This window comes from Mustelus asterias, chromosome 17 (genome assembly GCF_964213995.1).
Source record: "Mustelus asterias chromosome 17, sMusAst1.hap1.1, whole genome shotgun sequence".
Taxonomy (NCBI): Eukaryota; Metazoa; Chordata; class Chondrichthyes; order Carcharhiniformes; family Triakidae; genus Mustelus; species Mustelus asterias.
In genome coordinates, this window is record NC_135817.1 from 56,040,999 (window position 1) to 56,061,808 (window position 20,810).

General features: G+C 40.6%; 1 protein-coding gene across 2 annotated transcripts in view; it reads right to left on the reverse strand.

Annotated features, from left to right (window-relative positions):
- Positions 1-5,692: 5,692 nt before the first annotated feature.
- The window catches only part of vps26c (VPS26 endosomal protein sorting factor C), a 54,914-nt gene continuing 39,796 nt past the window's right edge, over positions 5,693-20,810 (reverse strand). For both annotated transcript variants that reach the window (XM_078232719.1, XM_078232718.1), the window contains exons 6-8: positions 10,784-10,934; positions 9,248-9,400; positions 5,693-5,985 (exon numbers count right to left, since the gene is read on the reverse strand). In XM_078232719.1, coding sequence (XP_078088845.1) covers positions 5,903-5,985; positions 9,248-9,400; positions 10,784-10,934 — 387 coding nt within the window. In that variant the 3' untranslated portion in view covers positions 5,693-5,902. The remainder of the gene's footprint in view (positions 5,986-9,247; positions 9,401-10,783; positions 10,935-20,810) is intronic.

A 20,810-nucleotide genomic window follows, 5' to 3' on the forward strand; every position in this document is an offset into this window, starting at 1 on the left:
AGACAAACACGGACAAGGCGGACAGAGTACCCTTCGTCGTCCAGTACTTCCCCGGAGCGGAGAAGCTACGACATCTTCTCCGGAGCCTTCAACATGTCATCGATGAACGAACATCTCGCCAAGGCCATCCCCGCACCCCCACTTCTTGCCTTCAGACAACCGCACAACCTCAAACAGACCATTGTCCACAGCAAACTACCCAGCCTTCAGGAGAACAGTGACCATGACACCAGGCAACCCTGCCACAGCAACCTCTGCAAGACGTGCCGGATCATCGACACGGATGCTATCATCTCACGTGAGAACACCATCCACCAGGTACACGGTACATACTCTTGCAACTCAGCCATTGTCTACCTGATGCGCTGCAAGGATGTCCCAAGGCATGGTACATTGGAGAGACCATGCAGACGCTACGACAACGGATGAATGAATACCGCTCGACAATCACAAGGCAAGAGTGTTCTCTTCCTGTTGGGGAACACTTCAGCAGTCATGGGCATTTAGCCTCTGATCTCCGGGTAAGCGTTCTCCAAGGCGGCCTTCACGACACACAGCACAGAATCGTTGAGCAGAAATTGATAGCCAAGTTCCGCACGAGGACGGCCTCAACTGGGATCTTGGGTCCACGTCACACTATCTGTAACCCCCACGACTTGCCTGGGCTTGCAAAATCTCACTAACTGTCCTGGCTGGAGACAATACACATCTCTTTAACCTGTGCTTAACCCGCTCTCCACTCACATTGTCTGTACCTTTAAGACTTGATTACCTATAAAGACTCGCATTCCAACCAGTATTTTGTAAATTGAGATTGAGGCTTTATATGCCCTGTTTGTGAACAGAACTCCTATCACCTCACGAAGGAGCAGCACTCTGAAAGCTTGTGGCTTGCGCTACCAAATAAACCTGTTGGACTTTAACCTGGTGTTGAGAGACTTCTTATTGTGCTTACCCCAGTCCACGCCGACATCTCCACATCACATATACAGCGATAATCATGGGCAATTTTAATCTACATGTTGATTGGGCAAATCAGATTGGCAAGGTAGCCTGGAAGATGAGTTCATAGAATCATAGTTTCTTCCAGTTGCACATGCCAGAGCCAATTAGAAAATAATCTATTCTAGATCTGGTAATGTGCAATGAGACTGGATTAATGAGCCCAAAGTAAAGACACTCCTGGATTGCAGTGATCATGATTGAATTTTGCATTCAGTCTGAGGGAGAGAAGAGTGGGTCTAAAGACTGGTGTTCTGAACTTAAACAAGGATATGAAGACTTAACTGGTTGAAGTGAACTGGGACATTAGGTTCATAAGTAAGTCAGTGGAGATGCAGTGCAGACATTTAAGGAGATATTTTGTAACATTCACTAAGATGCATTCCAATGAGAAAGGAAGACTCTGGGGGAAGGATGTACCATCCATGACAAAGGGAGTTAATGATAATATCAAATTAAAAGTGTACAATTCTACAAAGATTTAATGGCAGATTAGGAGATTGGACAGAACATAACAAACCACAAAGAATGGCTAAAAAAAGTCAGAGTATGAGAGAAAGCTAGCTAGAAATATAAAAATAGATTGTAAGAGTTTCTAAAGGTATCTAAAAATATAATGGGCAAGTAAAGTTAGTATTGGTCCTCTACAGAGCTGTCTGAGGATTATGGAAAATAAAGCAATGGCAGATGTATTGAACAGAGGAGCACTGAGAAAATTATTAGAATTAAAAGCTGAGAAGTCCTTGGGTCCTGATGGACTTCACCCTAGGGTCTTTTGAAAAGTGGCTGCTGAGTTAGTGGCTACATTGGTTTGAATTTTCCTAAATTCCCTAGATTAGAGAAAGGTTCCATGAAATTGGAAAATAGCAAATGTACCTCCTCTACTCTATATTGGAGGGATTCAGAAAGCCATAAACTACAGGTCAGCTATCTTTAGATCTTTCATAGGAAAAGTGCAGGATTATGGAGGTCATGATAGATCACTTTGAAAATCCCAATGCAATCAGGCAGTCAACATGATTTTGTGGAAGGGAAATAGCGTTTGACTAATTTTTTTACCTCACCTGATGAAGGAGCAGTACTCCAAAAGCTGGTGATTCCAAATAAACCTGTTGGACTTTAACCTGGTGTTGTGAGACTTCATACTGTGCCCATCCCAGTCCAACGCCAGCATTGCCACATCATAATTTATTAGAGTCCTTTGAGGAAGTAACAAGCATTGCAGAAAAGGGGAATCTGTGGATGTGACGTTTTCAGAATGTGATGTTTTCAGAATGTGATGTAGATTTCCAGAAAACATTTGACGTGGTGACACCTCAAAACTTACTACACAAAGTAAGAGCTCATGATGGAAGAGGTAATATATCAGCACGGATAGAGGATTGGTGAGCTAACAGGAAACAGAGTGTACGGATAAACTGGTCTTTTTCAGGTTGGCAACATAATACAAGTGGAGTACATTGGATTAGTGTTGGGCCTCAACTAATTACAATATATTTGATTGATTTATTATTGTCACATGTAATTGGATAGAGTGAAAAGTATTGCTTCATGCCAGGTATAGAAAAAAACGTGCCATTCATAGAGTACATAAAGGAAAGGATAAGGTGCCGAAGATAGTGTTGCAGTTATCAATAGGGTTGAAAAGAAAGATCAGCTTGATAGGACCATTCAAATGTCTGATGGCAGCAGGGAAGAAGTTGTTCTTGAGCCGATTAGTACGTGTTTTCAGACTTTTGTATCTTTTTCCTGATGGAGGGTGGAAGAGAGCATGTCCGTGGTGCGTGGGGTCCCCGATTATGCTTTCCTGAGGCAGTGGGAGATGTAGATGGAGTCAATGATGGGAGGCTGATTTGCGTGATGGACTATTTTAATGTCTTTGATGACAGGGCCAAATGTATGGTTGGCTAATTTCTTGATGACACAGAGACAGGCACAAAAGTAAGTTGCAAAGGAGAAAGAAGGAGTGTGCAAAGGAATGTAGATAAGCTAAGTGAGTGGGCAAAACTTTGACAGATATGGGAAAATGTGTACTTGCCTGCTTTGGAACAGCGAATAAAAAGCAGCATTTTATTTAAATGGGCAGAGATTGCAGAACTCAGAGGTACAGAGGGATCTGGGCATCCTGGTACATGAATCACAAAACATTACTACACAAGTACAGCAAGTGATTAGGAAAGCAAATGAAATGTTGTCATTTATTGCAAAGTGTGTGGAATATTCAAGTAGGGACATTTTGCTACAGTTGTATAAGGTATTGGTAAGACCATATCTGGAGTACAATGTAGTTTTGGTCTCCTTATTTTAGGACTAATTGCTTTATAAGCAATTCAGAGAAGTTTCACTCGACTGATTCCTGAGCTGAGGGAGTTATCTTATGGGAAAAGGTTGGACACGTTGGGCTTGTATTCATTGGAGAATGAGAGTTGATCTCATTGAAACTCAACACGCTGTGGGGACTCGACAGGGCAGATAGTGGAAGGATGTTTTTCCCCTTATGGAGCAGACTAGAACTAGGAGACAGCTTAAAAAATAAGGAGCGCCCATTTAAGAGAGAGATGAGGAGAATTCTTCTCCCTCAAGAGTCTATGGAACACTCAACCCCAGAGAGCATTGGAGGCATCATCATTTAATATTTTTAAGGCCGAGTTAGATAGATTCTTGATTGACAAGGGACACAGAAAGGGCATAAGGGTTGGAAGGAAAGTAAAGTTGAGGCATCAGCTATGATCTGATTGAATTGCAGAGCAGGCTTGAGGGGCCAAATGGCCTGCTCCTAATTCAGATGTTTGTATGTAAACATCAAGCAAAGGCTGCATTTCAACAGAAACGTGTGCAACTTCAATGCTCGGCTCCAGATCTCAGGAGTTGTGAAAACCCAAGATTATGAAATATCATTAAATTATATACTAGTGCAGAAACTAGTCATTCAGCCAAACAAGGCTATGCTAGTATTTATGCTGCATTTTTTTCCCCCACTCTACTTATTGCATCTCATCCCATCAACATGTCCTTCTACTCCTTTCTCTTTCATTTACTTAGAGTATTTCCCTAAATGCATCTAAGCTATTAGCTGAACCAAACAATGTGCCATTTCTCTGGGTAGAGAAGTTCCTCCTGAATTCTTCACCGGGTTTATTGGTGACTATTTTATATTTACAACCCTCGTTTTGAACACTCAAATGGAAACCTATTCTCTATTTCTCCATTATTGAACCCTTTGCATAGCTTCAAGACAGATCAGCTTTGGCTTCTCTTTTCTAGAGAAAGGAGCTCCAGCCTGTTTAGTCTTTCATGACACTTTTACCCTCTCAGTTTTTGGATTATCTTTGCAAATCATATTTTCACTTTCTGCATTGCTTTTATTTATTTTTTTTGTAATACGGAGGGCAGAGTTGTATAGAGTACTCACCGAGATTCTTTATCATAGTTTACCGTAACTTCTCCGCTTTTGAATTCTATTCCTCTAGAAATGAACTTAATGCATTGTTTGCACTTCCAATGAATCCAACAACATGCCTAGCTTGACAAAGGCATCATCCTCAGGACATCGTTGCAGGAGTTCCTCAGGGCAGTGTCCTCAGCCCAGCCATCAAAAACAATCCCTTAATTGTAAGGTGAGAAATGAGGATGTTCACCGATAATTGTACAATGTTCAGCATCGTTCCCAACTCCTCAGATACAGAAGCAGTCCATATCCAAATGCAGCAAGGCCTGGACAATATTCAGGCTTGGGTTAATAATTGGCAAGTAACATTCGTGCCACAGGAGTACCAGGTTTTGACCATCTCCAAAAAGAGAAATGCTTACCATCTTGCCCCTCAGTATCAATATTTTGGGGGTTACCATTGACCGGAATCAAAGAGTCAATGGTGTAATTGTCAACTCCTGCAGAAGAGGACAGGCCAGTTTAAACATCTCCCAGGAAGGCCAGGGTAACATCTCACAGCAAGCCAGGTAACAGCAGAGGTACTTTTTAAACTCATACAGCGAAGTTAATGCAGACACCTTCGTAAAAGCAGTTTACCTATCTTCACTGAATCAGGCAAAGACACTTCCTATATATATTAAAAGTAAATTACTGCAGATGCTAGAATCTGAAACAAAAACTGAAACTGCTGGAAAATCTCAGCAGGTCCCAGACCAGATCGTCCTCCTAGTATTGTGTGGTAACTATAAGCTAGATTTAACTTATAGATTTGTTAAGGTGGATGTTGTTTGGGGAACAGGGAAGCCATATTGAGTTCAGGTACCGGGGATGTAGTTTGGAACAAGGGGTAATTTCTAGATAAAATTGTGTGTACATGTATTACTCCAGTGTTTATGTGTCTTGTAGAATTATAATCTTGTTTGTGTGTATGTCTTTTTTTCATTTAATAAATAACATTTAGTAATTGGTACACCATGACTGCTTATTCTCATGTGTGGTTTCATGTGACTCCTTAAACCATTGAAAAAAATATACACCACCACGAACTTGTGTCTCATGTTGAAGCGCCCTCACAGATAACATCAGCATGGTTCATAACTCATTGAATGAATAAGTGAAAATATTTCTGCGCACAAACGCATCACTCTTCATGATTTCAATGTTGAAAACAGTCCTACTCAGCTGTCTTGCGTTTGTGTGTGTTCAATATGTATACAGCATACTTTCCTGAAATATTAATTGTGTTGATGAGAAAAAACAGAATGTGCAAATATTTATTCTTTTTTAAAAAAAAGAAAACAATTCTCCATTTCTCAAAAAGGTACGTGTCAATCAACTATCGGGCAAATTTCATAGGAAATGAGCTTTTCAAAATGGAATGTGATCTCGTTTTCAACAACTCAATGTCACTTGTCATCTTTGAAGCTGGATATCAGGTCGTCACAGACAATTGCTCTACTTCCTGTGGCGTCAAAACCGGTAGATTTTAAGTGGGAAATTCTCAGTGATCAGATGATCGTCTTGTAGAACCACCACAACGTTCACCTCAAATTCTGAAAGAAAAGGTACAATTAAAACAGATACTTTTTCAAACCATCAAGAGCAGTGCACACTTAACCTTTCCAAGAGGTCAAGAACAAATTGTCTCAGATACCATAAAGTATTGGATTTTAATTCCAGTTTTATAAATGCTGGGTTTGTAAAATAAAAAAAGACATTAAAAATTATGAAAATATGGAGATGCTGGAAACTGTCCAGTTCATATTCACAAATGAAACATGGTGTTTTGACTTTGCATCATCTTTTTTAAAATATAGAAATGCTGATCTATGTATTTACTGCATTTTTTGGAAAGAAAATATAAAACATTTATGTTTACATCTTCTTTCACTTCCAAACTAACTCTTCCAACAACGTATATTTATCAAGTGTCTTTAATGTAATAAAACTCTTCCAAGGCATTTTGCAGGAGTATTATAAAACAAATCATGACACCAAGCCACAAAAGATATTTTGTCAGATGACCAAACCCGTGGACAAACAGGTAGGTTTTAAGGAGCAACTTAAGAGGAGGAAGCAAGGGAGAAAGAGAGATTTTAGGATGGAATTCCTGAGCTTGGGGCCAAAGCAATGGAAGGCAAGTCTAACAATGGTTCAGCAATTAAAATGGGGGTGCTCAAGAGGCCAGAGTTAGAAGAATGCAGATATCCAGGTGGGTTGGAGGAGATTAAAGGGATAGGGACACGCAAGCTCATGAAGTGATTTAAAAACAAGATGAGAATTTTAAAACCACAGCCTTATTTGACCAGGAGCACCTGTTGGCCAGTCAGCACAAGGGTGATAGGGGAATGAAAAGTGCCGTGAAGTAAGGCATGGGTAGCAAAGGTTTGGATGAGCACAAGTTTGCAGAAGATTGAATGTGGCACATCAGCCTTCAATGTATTGGAATAATCAAGTCTAGAGGTAAGAAAGGCATGAATGGGAGTTTTAACAGATGAGCTGAGACGGGGCAAAGTCAGGCATGTTATGGGAGTAAAAAAGGTGATCTTAGTGATGACATAAACGTGAAGCCAGAAGTTCACCTCAGGATCAAATGTGACACCAAGTCGGTAAAACAAACTGGCTTAATTGGAGATCAAATACCAAATCAGTAGTATCAACCAGGGACAGAACAAGTTAAAAATAAACCATCAAAATGTGCTGAATATGCACTTCAGCCAACCAGAAACTTACCTTCTGGGAACTGGCTAAGACCAGTTAGTCCCATTCAATTCCTTTATAATGATAACTCTTATATACCTAATAGAGGTATATAAGATGTTGAGAGGCATAGATCGGATGGACTCTCAGTGGCTTTTTCCCAGGGTGGAAATGGCTGCTACGAGAGGACACAGATTTAAGGTGCTGGGGAGTAGGTACAGGGGAAATGTTAGGGGGAAGTTTTTCACACAGAAGGTGGTGGGCGAGTGGAATCGGCTGCCGTCAGTGGTGGTGGAGGCAAACTCAATAGGGTCTTTTAAGAGACTCCTGGATGAGTACATGGGACTTAATAGGATGGAGGGTTATAGGTAGGCCTAAAAGGTAGGGATATGTTCGGCACAACTTGTGGGGCCGAAGGGCCTGTTTTGTGCTGTAGTTTTCTGTTTCTATGTTTCTAACTGGTTCAAACTTGGGATAGTTAATGTCCTTCAATTGGAAGCATTTTCCATACACTGCAGAACTCAGTTCCATGAGCAATGAGGAAAGACCTCTACATTGTGTACACAATGTGGAATGAAGAAGTGTACAGGATTTTCTGCCTTCTATTCTACACTAAACTAATGAGTGAGCAGACGGTGAACCGCAGCACCGAGTGGGCATGCAGCCAGTCACAACTGGACAGAGCAGGCAGCTGGCATGCCACTGCAGCTGGACCAAGGGGGCAGGTAGGTGCCAAACCGCAGGAGGACTGTGAAGGCAGCATGCCGCACTGGCACCAAGCAGGCTTGCAGCACATCACAATGGGACAGAGTCAGTGAGATAATGGATCATGTGTGCATACAGCATGTCCATGCTTTTGAAAGCATAACTGACAAAGTTGATGCATTTTGTCAATGAAGGTTAATTTAGTGAATTATTTAGTTCTGACTACAGTGTACACAGGAAGAAGAACAGTTAATGTTAGCCATATAAACAAGTTGCAGCAAATGGCCACAGTGAAAGCTGGCCAATATTCACAACTAATGGCAAGGTAGATGACGTGCACACTACAGTTAGTCTTTGGTGGATAGACCGATTGCTAGAACATATTGATTCTAGCCAGTCCAATCAATTCATATATCCCATCATTTTAAGTAGTTGAGGGAAATAGACAGTTTTAAAATCATTTTAGTGCATCTTCCAAGGATATTGAATGATAGTTAACAGTACCTGCATGGCTTACAGTGAGTCTGAACTAAGAGAGAAAAGAGTTAAATCGGTAACTGCCAGCACTTGCCACACTAGAAATGACTGCTGTAAGGTTCAAATTTATACCAAAGGTACTGCCTTTAGTTTTGACACATTCCGAGAATGGTAAAGTCTGTAATTACCCTGAATACACCATTTGTCAGGGAACTCATGATCTACTGTTCAGACTATGCTATACCTATTCTTCTGCCTACTGAAGAGATCACATGGCAATACGTACACTCAAAAGAGTTCAGTACTAATCTCTGAGCTTTGTTACACTTAGTTAGATATTGGCTATTTCAAAATCTCTCTTGTAAAAACACCCAAAATATAAAAGCAAAAAAGCAGCAAACTACTTTCAACCTGAATTTTCAATTTATTTAGCATCTGCAATGGCTCTTATATTTCCAGAGTACCAAAGTCAAAATGCCCACGGAGAGTGAAGAATATGCATCCAAGCCCCTGCCGTTAATAAATTCCTTAACTGAGGCCCAAGGGATAATACTGGCTTCTGCCCAATTTTTTATCCAAAGAAATGTGAACAATAGTGGGAATTTGATAATGTGGGGAGAGGGACTGTGGATGTGAACCACTGCTCACTGTGGATGCAGCACGGTCTCTGAAACATGCTTTAAAGAGAAACAAGACCATAATGTGGATTAGAAGCTGCACAGTAAGTTGTAACCAAAGACGTGGCTTGACAGATATTGTCCAAATCATCCATTATTATTCAGTATCAATGGAGCCAGACATGAGCTAATTTTTCATTTTCAGTGTCTGGCTAACCGATCACAATTCACAGCTCTCTAATCAGTCGTCAAGGCAGATCTGGCTACGTCACTTTCTTTTTCAAAAGGCCATCAACATAACTGGAAAGTCACTTACCAACTTTGAAATTGGTGGTTTCCAATGTGGGGCAGGTAAAAAGCCGAGGAAACACCATGTAGATGGGAATTGCAAGGTTTCGACATATATTACCGTCGGCTATTTGGATGTTCTGAATTTCTGTAGCATCTCTTGCATAACCCTCTGCACAACCTAATTTAATGTTCAGGGAAAAAGGTGGTTAAACAAACTTGCATTACTTAACACCTTTAATGACCCCAGAATGCCCCAAAGCACTTTATGGCCAATGAGTGCTTTTCAAGTGCAATCACTGTTGTAATGTAGGAAACATGACAACCAATTTGCACACAACAAGTTCCCACAATCAACAAAGTGATAATGACCAAAAAAATCAATTTTGTTTAGTGAACTCGATTGAGGAACAAATGCTTGCCAGGACACAGGAGAACCATCCTACTTCTCATTCACAATACTGTCATGGGATCTTTTAGATCCATTGGAGGGGTAAAACAGAGGCTTGGTTCAACATCTCATCAAACAGACAGTACCACTGGCAGTGCAGCACTCCCTTAGGCTTGCACTGGAGTGCCAGCCACGATTATATACTCAAATTTCTGCAACGGGTCCTGAATCCATGATCTTTTGATTCACATGCGAGAGGCAATGGATCATTGCTGGTTAAAAAATCTCACTGTATAACAGGATATCAGATTTACACTTCTCTATCATAAATCGATGAAATCAAATGTAGAATAAAATTGACAGAAGAATCACCGTCAACATCCTGGGGGTTATCATTGACGAGAAAGTTAATTGGACTAGCCACTGTGGACTACAAAAGCAGATCAGAGGCTGGAAATCCTGCAGGGTGTAACTCACAGCCAGACTCCCCAAAGCCTGTCCACCATCAACAGGCCACAAGTCAGGAGTGTGATGGGATATCCTCTACTTGCCTGGATGAGTGTAGCTCCAACAACACTCAAAGCTCGATGACACCCGGGAAAAAAAGTCTACTAGATCATCCAGCTCCTTAAACATTCACTCCTTCCATCACCAGCGTAATTGCCGCAGGGTGTACCATCTATAATATATGGCAGCAACTTGCTGAGCCTCTTCTGATAGTACCTTTCAAGCCTGTGATCTCTATACCTAGAAAGATAAGGGCGGCTGGTACATCGACATACCACTACCTTCAAGCTCCCCTCTGAGTCACACACCATCCTGACTTGGAACTATATCAGCGTTCCTTCATTGTCGCGGAGTCAAAATCCTGGAACGCTCTTCCCGACGTAACTACACCAGATGGATGGCGGCAGTTCAAGAAGATAAATCACCACCATCTTCCCAAAGGAGATTAGGGATGAGCAATAAATGTTGGCCGCATCAGAGGTGCCCACATGCCATGAAAAAGTAAAAAATGTTTTTATGAAGCAAGTACAATAAAGTTCACTAAAGAACATTCTGCGTCAGTATCCTTATTAAGAATTATCTACCATGTGTGACTCTGATCAACCTAGATTTCTGTTCCCAAAACACAGACCCACCCTTGAGTTATTCCTGGAACATAGCACTTACCACATGTTTCTACACGCACAAGTTGAAGCTCAATGCTTTTGATGGGTACATCCGAATTCTCCACCACTAGCTCTCCAGTCAGCGGCTGAGTGATGACACAATTTGTGGAATCAAGGCGGCCACGGATTGTGAATCGAGGCAGTGCTGTCCTCTGGAAGGAAAATTGAAAAAGTCTGACAAGGTGGTACAAGGCATAAAGCCAACAAAAATGGACAACAAAAACTTCGAATGCTCACTTCCAAGTGAGTGCTTAACAGATATCACTTAGAATAACAAAGGAAATGTTACAATAGTCCTGCAGATCTCTGAGCAGGAACTCAGTCATGAGCTGAGCGTAGGAGGGGTTAAATTAAGATACAGAGAGTTGGCTGAGGCTCAACATGCTAATATCAGCAGCAACGCCACATTGAGGTTACATAGACTCGTCCTTTTCCTTGCTCTTTCCCCATATTTTTGGGCTGTGTGTGTGCGTCTGACTTGGCTCAATTGCCATTGCAGTAATGCAATCAGTTTGTGAAAATAATTTTAGTACCAACTCCATGCATGTCTGAACAATACTGACTCACGAACCAATGGAAATAATTTTCACTACTTAACCAGTAAAATTCTTTTGTAATTTTGAACATTTTATTAGGCTCCAATTTAATATTTTGTGCACCATGATATTGTTTTATTGTTTGTATCATCCTGTGAAGTTAAATTGCAGTTTTAAAGGGTGCCAACATCAATTCTATAAAAGAATGCCACACTTTGGCTGAAGCACAGATCATCACAACTGTGGCTTTTAGCATTCAAAGCCCTGTATACAAAACTCAATTTGCCTGCAGTTCTGCTTTTAATGATCTGTGCATCGTCTAAATCTCTTAGTTTTGCCAATCTTGCAATTTCTACGATTTACATGACATTTCTAATCTCTTGCCCGCCACCCCCTCCCACCCCCCTCCCCACCAACTGTACCCAATTAGTTCTTTTTTTTAAAAACACTGAATTGCATTTGCCATGTTTGCCAATTCTCTTAGCCTATATCCTCCTGCAATCACCCGTCTGTTTCCTCACCATCCACTATGTCCCTAATTTGGTGCAGCCAGTTTGGATAAATTCTATTCCTCCATCCAATCCTTTTACGCATATGGAGGCTGATAGATTCAAGGACCTCTAGGATATCCATATCTTCTGGGACAACAATTGGGAAACAAGTACTCCTACATTCCATTTTGCTGCCAAAGCAAATAGATGGGGAGCATCATTTCTGGTTAGGACATCTGATTGTTTTCTAATGGATTTTGATAAAGGAACATCCATTTGTATACAAAATCCTGCAAGATATATTTTCCTATTACTTGGAACAAAGGTTAGTAATGTTTTGCAAACAACCTGCTTGAAGAGTTGTCATATTTACTCAAATCTAATTGGTTCACTCTTAGCTGCGAGGTAATTTTGAATAGTCAGCCTCACATAACAGTCCTGGTAAAGACTCAAGTGAGTGCAGCTGAGAGAAAATAGCTTGGAGAATTTTATTGTTTTTAATCTATTTCATAGGGCGCAGCATTACTAAATGAACATTACATAAGCTAACAAATGTAAAAAGAAAATGGCTGTCTAATGCCTTAGTCGATACATAGATAGTCCAGTACACAGGCGTGTCACATAGAACAGGAAGTCGCCAGGATCAATTCCATACTTCTGCAGTAGGTTGCAGTGGTGATGAGAAAAAGAATAAAGATTTCACACAAAACCCACACTGGGTATGGACAAAACTGGGCATTGGTTGTGATGCTCTCCATGTGTTTGGATACTAAATCAACAACACTACCTTGATTCATCAATGAAGAACGGTCCTAAAGATGCTGTATTGGAAAGTTCCTGTGGAATTATAGTCCCAGCAAGTTGGAAGAGGAGGGTGAAAAATGAGCAAGACAAAATACATTGATTCCAAAAGAATAGTGCAAAAAATAAGGCCTCTTTGGCCTGACTCTCCCAGAATCACAGACAGTAGCACTGGTGGTGAGTGGGCAGAGAGGGGGAGAAGATCCTTTGTTTGTGCAGATCATGACATCACATCCTCTCGCACAACCCACAGTTGCGGAACGAACCTATTGTACAGACAAGTGTCTCCAGCTGTACACTTTGCCCATTCAAAGGATAAATTATCAGTACAATGCAGCCTTTGTTGCCAATGCTAAAAGATGCTCAATTACAATGGAGCAAACAATACAATCAAAATCCCTCCAAAGAAAACCTCCAAAATATCCTCCACTTCTCAACAAGGGCAAAAACATTATTCTCTTTGATAAACATAATTTTGTGCTGATGCTGTGCTCTCCTGGCCATTTGTTGTTAGTTAGAATTTATCTTTAATCCACACCCTGTTGCTTGCTGATCTACCCCTACCCTTGCTCCACACTGAGGCAGTATGTATCTCTCCCTGGCAGGTACCTTTTACATGTAAAAACCAAGAAAAATTGACAAGACGCTGCAATGCGACACACAAACACACACAAAATTCAGATCAGATCTTGTACCCTAGATTGCCTCTTTTGGTTCAATGATGAGTGCAGGAGGGCAGGCCAAGAGAAACAACAGGCATATCTAAAAATGAGATCTCAACCTGGTGGAGCCACAACACAGGGCTACCTGCGTGCCAAACAGCATAAGCAACAAGTAATTGATGGGACTAAGCAATTCCACAGCCAACGGATCAGGTCTAAGCTCTGCAGTCCTGTCATATCCAATCGTGAAAGGTGGTGGACAATTAAACAACTCACTCGAGGAGGAGACGGCTACAAACATATCCCCCATCCTCATCAATGGAGGGCTTCAGCACTCTCTGCACTAAAGGATATCCTTGAGTTTAACACTTGTTCATCATCTCTATTGTTTGAGGACCACTCATCACTCCATCTGTCCCCTTTCGATTGATGATTTTTGTTTTAACTTCTCCCTTTCACTCACTCAATTCGTTAGTGTTAATCCCATCTATTAAAGTCACAGCAATACAAAGGCTAAACCCCAGCCATCAGCTGAGCCACCTTCACTGCCAATTAACTTTCAGGAAATTACAGGAATCTCTCTACACAGCCATTTAGCACCAGGTAACAAGCCCAGTAGCAGACTCTCCTGGGCATTTCCAGCAATTCTGGATAATTGCTCACTCAATAAAAAGTACGAAGACATGGATTCAGACTTGTTATAATTTGCAAGCCATCACTTGCCCAACTTTGACAGTGCGATTGCAGTTCAATTTCTGCTCAATGGTTACCACCTGGATGTTGATGGTGGGGGATTCATCATCTAGAACTGAAAAAATAAAGGCACAGGTGGCCACCTTGTACTGACAACAACATGCTTTCCTCCTGGATTTAATCTCCTTTGCTGCTACAAATAAATCCGGAGAGATTACATGAATGTAACTAAATGTTGGTGTCAAAACTTTCAGGTAAAGTATTTATTTTGCTAGCACTGACGTAGCTTTCATATCCTTCTATCTGCCTCCCGAATTCAATCAACTTTGGTGTATATGCTACTGGAGGCAAGTACGAAGGAGCAGCAGAAGTTGTTTCTAAAACAGTCCAAGAAATAGCTGCTCTCTCGCCAGATTCACCAAAGATCATACTTGGTGATATCAATCACGGTGACTTTGTTTTGAGGAACACAGTCTGCAACAGTGTTGACAAACGAACTCATGGAGAGAAGACGTTGGATTTTCAAATCATATTCTTGTGCATTTCCTCCCTAAATATTGACAAAAATTGAAAACGGTAAAACTTGGTAGGCAAGTGGTTAAAATGTGGGATAATGTGGCTATTCAAAACCTGTAACTTTGCTACGATAAGATGAATTGGAATATTTTAATGGGGGATGAAGATATAAACAAGAGCACAGGTATCATAAATGATTATATTGTCTTTGGTGAGCAGCCTCATGTCCAAGCTAAATGTTTAAGATCGATCCAAATGAGAAACCCTAGATTACAAAAAACTTAAAAGCAATAATGAAACTAAGACAAATTGGAATAAGTGCAGGGAATCAAGACAAACTCAATAAACTAAAAATCAAAGTGAAAAAGGAAATTAAAATGTGAAAGATGTATGTTTTCAGACAAATGCTACCAGAGAGGTGTGGAAGTGTGTGCATATAATGCCAGGCTCCACAGATAATCCTCGTGATGTTGCAAATGGATTTAATGGATTCTTCAGCCGGCTTTAAAATCATGAATTCAAGGAACATGCGATTCTCCAGCAGGCTTTATTTCACGAAATAGAATGATTTTGTGTTACTATCAACAAATGGGAAGTAAATCAAGCGAGTGAAACTATGGAAAGCACGTGGTCCAGATCAGTAGAAGAATTCTTAAGCAATATGCTCATCAGTTGGCAGTTCCTTTCTCTCTGGTCTTTCAGAAATATATACTATGTCTTGCTGTTGGAAATCAGCTATCTTCCTGGTTGCAAAGAAGTCGCGGCCTGCTGGGCTGATGTGATTACCAACCAGTTGCTCTTGGATCAATAGTTATGAAGTGTTTTGAGCACATTGTGTCAAAGCATCTTTTAGCTCCTCTCGTTCAACAGCACATGGATAGATTAGGCAGCCAAGATAGTGCTACCTTTGTTGATTTCTCTACCATGTAATCATACAAGCTTATTGAAAAATTGAAAAGCCATTAAATCAATCCTGCCCTCCTACCTTGGAGCAGTGTTTTCCTTCACAACAGAATGCAATGGATGTTAATTTTGGGGCTTTACTCAGGGCCCATGTTATCTAGATCTCTTCAGGGCTTTGTCCTGTTGCCTTAACTTTTCATGCTCTATATGAAAGATTGATGATCGGAGTACCACATATAACAATCCTGAAGTATGCTGATGACACCCATGTCTTGTGGGTCTCATCATAAGATGGTGCAATAACAATTCTCTTAAAATGAATGAAAACAAGACAATAAGTAGTTATAGATTTTAGGAAAAAGCCAATTAATTATATTGTTCCTGTGAAGATTCATGATGTAAACAGTGAAACAGTTACTAACTACATGTAACTAGGTGTCAAAGTTGAATTGAAAAGGAGAGAACTGTATGATATTTGTGCCCTTCTCTCTTAGAACTTTTAACAGCAATTTGACATATATATGAGGATGTGCACTCAGGGTGGAACTCAATTATTTTAATGCACTGAAATATTTTTTTAATACAGATTTAATTAACATTAAATCTATGATAGGGTATTCTTCTCGTTATTGTTCATAAATATGTATTTTTTTTTAAACAAACAGCACTGTTACTTGAAATGACTTTTCATATAAATAATAAAGTATCACAAGTATTAGTATACAGTGAAAGTATTGTTTCTTGCGCACTATACAAACAAAACATACCTTTCATAGAGTACGTGGGGAGAAGGATAGGGTGCAAAATATAGTGTTGCAGTAACAGATAGGGTTAGAGAAAGTTCAGCTTTCAATATGATAGGACCATTCAAAAGTCTGATGACAGCAGGGGAGAAGCTGTTCTTGAGTCAGTTGGTACATGTTTTCAGACTTTGTATCTTTTTCTTGACGGAAAAAGGTGGAAGAGTGTATGTCCGGGTGCGTGGGGTCCTTGATTATGCTGGCTGCTTTCCAGAGGATGTGGGAAGTGTAGACGGAATCAATGGATGGGAAGCTGGTTTGCGTGATGGACTGGGCTACGTTTACAACCCTTTGTAGTTTCATGCGATCTTGGTCAGAGCAGGAGTCTGGATAGGATGCTTTCTATGGTGTATCTGTAAAAAATCGGTGAAAGTCGTAGTGGACATGCCGAATTTCTTTAGCCTTCTGAGAAAGTAGAGGCGGTGGTTGGCTTTCTTAACTGTAGCCTCAACATGGAGGGATTAGGGTACATTGTTGGTGATCTGAATACCTAAAAACCTGAGGCATTCGACCATTGAAATGGGTTCTTCACAGTAGAATAAATACCATTTTACTTCAAGAAAAGTTTTCTGCTAGCAGTAGTTCTTTACTAATAATTTTAACTCCAAATTTCCACCTAATTCCAAACATTATGATCTTGCAGAGACCAGTAACATTATTAGTTTTATTTTAGAATCCGAAAATCAAAATATTTACTAAAACCACAAATATCAAGAACATGAATCGTAATAACTACACTTTATCTTAACTAGTCAAGTATGTTAAAGATAATAAAAACACAACTATTCATAGCCTGAATCAAGTGACGTAACTCCACTTTTCTTCTACACCCATTTCATTTGACTTTAAAACCCTCAAATCAGATCCTTATCAAAAACTGAATGATTAGCTATTTGGTTTGAGTACTGTGTCAACGATTTGTCAACAAGAGGAGATTTTTGGGACTTTACTTACATTATGGTTGCCCCTTCAAATCGCTCACCAACTGTCCTTAGGTTGCAAACTCCATGGCTTAACATATGTGCCTCTAGCAAAGCCACCTCAGGTCAGACTCTCCTTGTTCTCATTAACTCCAGAGTTTTGCATCTAAAACTCTCTATCTCCTCAGCCTGGCTATACCAGAAACTCACTGTTAGTCGAGTCCTTCTGTTAACAAGAACTTTAATTTATTTTGCCAACTCCCAGAATTTCAACTGAATTCTGCTGAGACACTTTCTTCATCTGAACTTGTTCTAAACTCCAAAACCCAAATGCTTGAACTCAGAACAACAACACTGTAATTAAAATAAATGCAAAATGCTACAGATGCTGGAAATCTGAAAGTTAAAAAAAATCAAAAATGCTGAATAAATTTACCTGTAAGTAAACTTACATTTACTTTTTTTTGTCTATTGTTGATCTCACAGGCAACCTGGTCACATGGTCGTGTACTGGAAGCCAGTGGCTGTTTACCAGAAATCAGATCCTAGAGAAACTTGGTTCTTAAAGAGACCGCTACCTCCCCCCACCCCGTCCCCCCCCCCTCCCCCCCAAGAAAAGACGTAGGTTTTCTTCCCACTCAAAAACAAAGGTCACCATAATATCCAGAAACACATTTAGTGTAAAAGTCTAAACCAATCCCAAGCTTTGCTTTCTCTCACCGACTAGTTTTTAAATAGAATCGGGGGATGAGATGATGAAAATAAAATCACCTTGACTCACAAAGTGAACTAATAGCTGTCATTAACCCAGCAGCCAGATGTTAACTTCACTCAGTTAGTCACATTCTTACCTCTGGATCAAAATATTCTTGCAGTTTATTTCAGCTAATGCTCCATTGCAAAACCAAAGAAATGCCGAATTGCAAGAGGTACCAACATAGGGATAAGCTGTTAAACCGAAGTCTGGAAATTCCCATTTGCTTTTTCTTTGAAGAGAAGTATGGATCGTCTCGGTGTCATAGCCAACACTAATTCCCTTAACCAATAGCTGCAGCAAATACCCAGCCATCAATTAGACTGTATGTTTCTGCATCATGTAAAACAGTAATACAAACTCACACTGATCCAACATGAAACCAAAAGTTGAGAGCTTCAAGTTTTTAGATCATCAACAACTTGCCCTGGTCCCTCCACGCCGACATTATAGTTAAGAAAGCCCACCAACGCCTCTACTTTCTCAGAAGACTAAGGAAATTTGGTATGTCAGCGACAACTCTCAGCACCTTTTACAGATGCATCATAGAAAGCATTCTTTCTGGTTGTATCACAGCTTGGTATGGCTCCTGCTCTGCCCAAGACCACAAGGAACTAAAAGGTTGTGAATGTAGCCCAATCCATCACGCAAACCAGCCTCCCATCCACTGATTCTGTCTGCACTTCCCGCTGCCTCGGCAAAGCAACCAGCATAATTAAGGACCCCACGAACTCGGATAGTCTCTCTTCCACCTTCTTCCGTCAGGAAAAAGATACAAAAGTCTGAGGTCACGTACCAACCGACTCAAGAACAGCTTCTTCCCTGCTGCTGTCAGACTTTTGAATGGACCTACCTTGCATTAAGTTATCTTTCTCTACACCCTAGCTATTACAGTAACACTATATTCTGCACTCTCTCATTTCCTTCTCTATGAACGGTATGCTCTGTCTGTATAGCATGCAAGAAACAATACTTTTCACTATATGCTAATACATTTGACCATAATAAATCAATTCAATTCAAATTTAATTCGAAAAGATAGAGAGAAAGATCTGCAGTTGTCTGCCACTGCCACCCAACTAATTGAGACCTAGCAAAAGCTTAGCAAACTGAGAGTCAGTCTGTGAAGAAAAAAACTCAAGTCTAACCTGATTGCACCCTTAGTGACCTGTTGTCTGACAGCTGGTGGGAAAATTGTATTACATAAAAGTATTCACCAACTGCAAAAATTGATTTCACAGGAAATATATATTTTTTAAATGCAGATGCAAATCAGAGATAAACAAGGTCATCAGATGTTATGAGGAAGTCACACAACATGCAGTGCTTCCTGTTATCACTACTTTGTGGAGTGAGAACTCAGGACAACATGACAGTAATGGGATTTTCTCTTTAGTCTGAGGTGATAGCAAAGCACACAGATCTGAACAATCAAATCAAATCTACTGGCTGTCACTTTGCTTGACATTACACAATTCCCTGATGAGAACCAGCAATCATTTGCATCTGACTGGGATATCAAATGAGAACTCACAGCAAAACACAAGCAATGTGTTCCCATTGCACAAAGAGGATGTTGTATTTTGTGACTGAAGCGCAAAATGCAGGAGTTTTCCAATTTTTTTACATTTAGTTTTCAACAGCTTGATTTACAAGATTGTTCAGAAGGGGTGAGTACACACAATGTGGATTGTGAATAAGGTGCGGCAAATTGGACAAAAAAGTTACTGAACAGAAATTAGATTTCTTGTATAAAAAGCAGCACATGGTCCACATATTGTAATATAACCAAGTTCTATGGGAACTGGGGAAAACACACTGAGCGTGTAAACAGGGCATCACTATAGTGCAGAGAGGCAGTGTCTCTTACTCCTATTATACTGCATGAGACGTCTGCTCCAATACAGATCATTCAGCCATGACACACTCACCTCAGTATCAGGGTCATGGATTCAGGTCCAAATCCAGAGTCCTGTGCAAAAAAATCTGGGCTAACACTTCAACAGGTGTGCTGTTCTGTTGGAGATAACGTCTTTTGGATGAGCTATTAGGCTGAATTTTCCATAGAGAGTGGCAATCACCATCGAACTGCCACTCCACTCCTGTTTACTTACTCTAGACTGGAACTGCACATTTCTCACCCAGGCTTCCAACACAGGCCTGCTGAGAAATGTGCAGCGCAGCTGCTCCGGGAGTCCCTTCTGTACAAGGCAGCAGTGTCGGAGCAAGTGATGCCATGCCCCTTTTGTATATCTTAGTTGCCATCAACTGTCAAGTTTAAAGGTCCCAGCCACTTTGACAGGAGAGAAGGCAAGTGTGTAAGGTAAGTGGATAGGATGGAGGGACAATCAGGTAGTGGGGGTTTGGGGGCCTAGTCAGTGGGAGCAGTCAGAAGGATTTTTTTTTGAGAAGGAGGGGTCAGTAGTATAGTTATCCAGGCGTTAGAACTGGATATAATCCTTCTAACTTTTCCTTGGTAACTATTCTGCCAAGAGACATAATCATCCAAATCTCTGATTTAAATCGTAGTTTCAGAGGGCTTCAGGTGCAGGATAATTTCCCAATGGAAGTTGAACCTTCCCTTGCAATTCTTTAGTGGGGACTTCTGGAGAGTCACCAACACATCTTCCTGAGTACCTCTGGAGTACAACCTTCCCATCCTGGGGAATGAAAGATCTGGGCCAGTAAAAACCAAGTCCCTGCCTTTCTCTCAGGCGGATGAAAAAGGTTGATTGTGCTAACTTAACCACAAGTAGGGAGTTATTGCTGGCGGCCTAGCCAATATTTGATCTTGAATCAAAGTCACAACGAATAGATTATTTAGTTGTGATCACACTGCTGTTTGTGAGGTGTTGATGTGCACAAACTGACTGCTGCATTTCCTGCATTACAACAGTATAACACTTCAAAAACTATTTGACTGGCTGTAAAATGTGTTGGAAAGTCTGGACA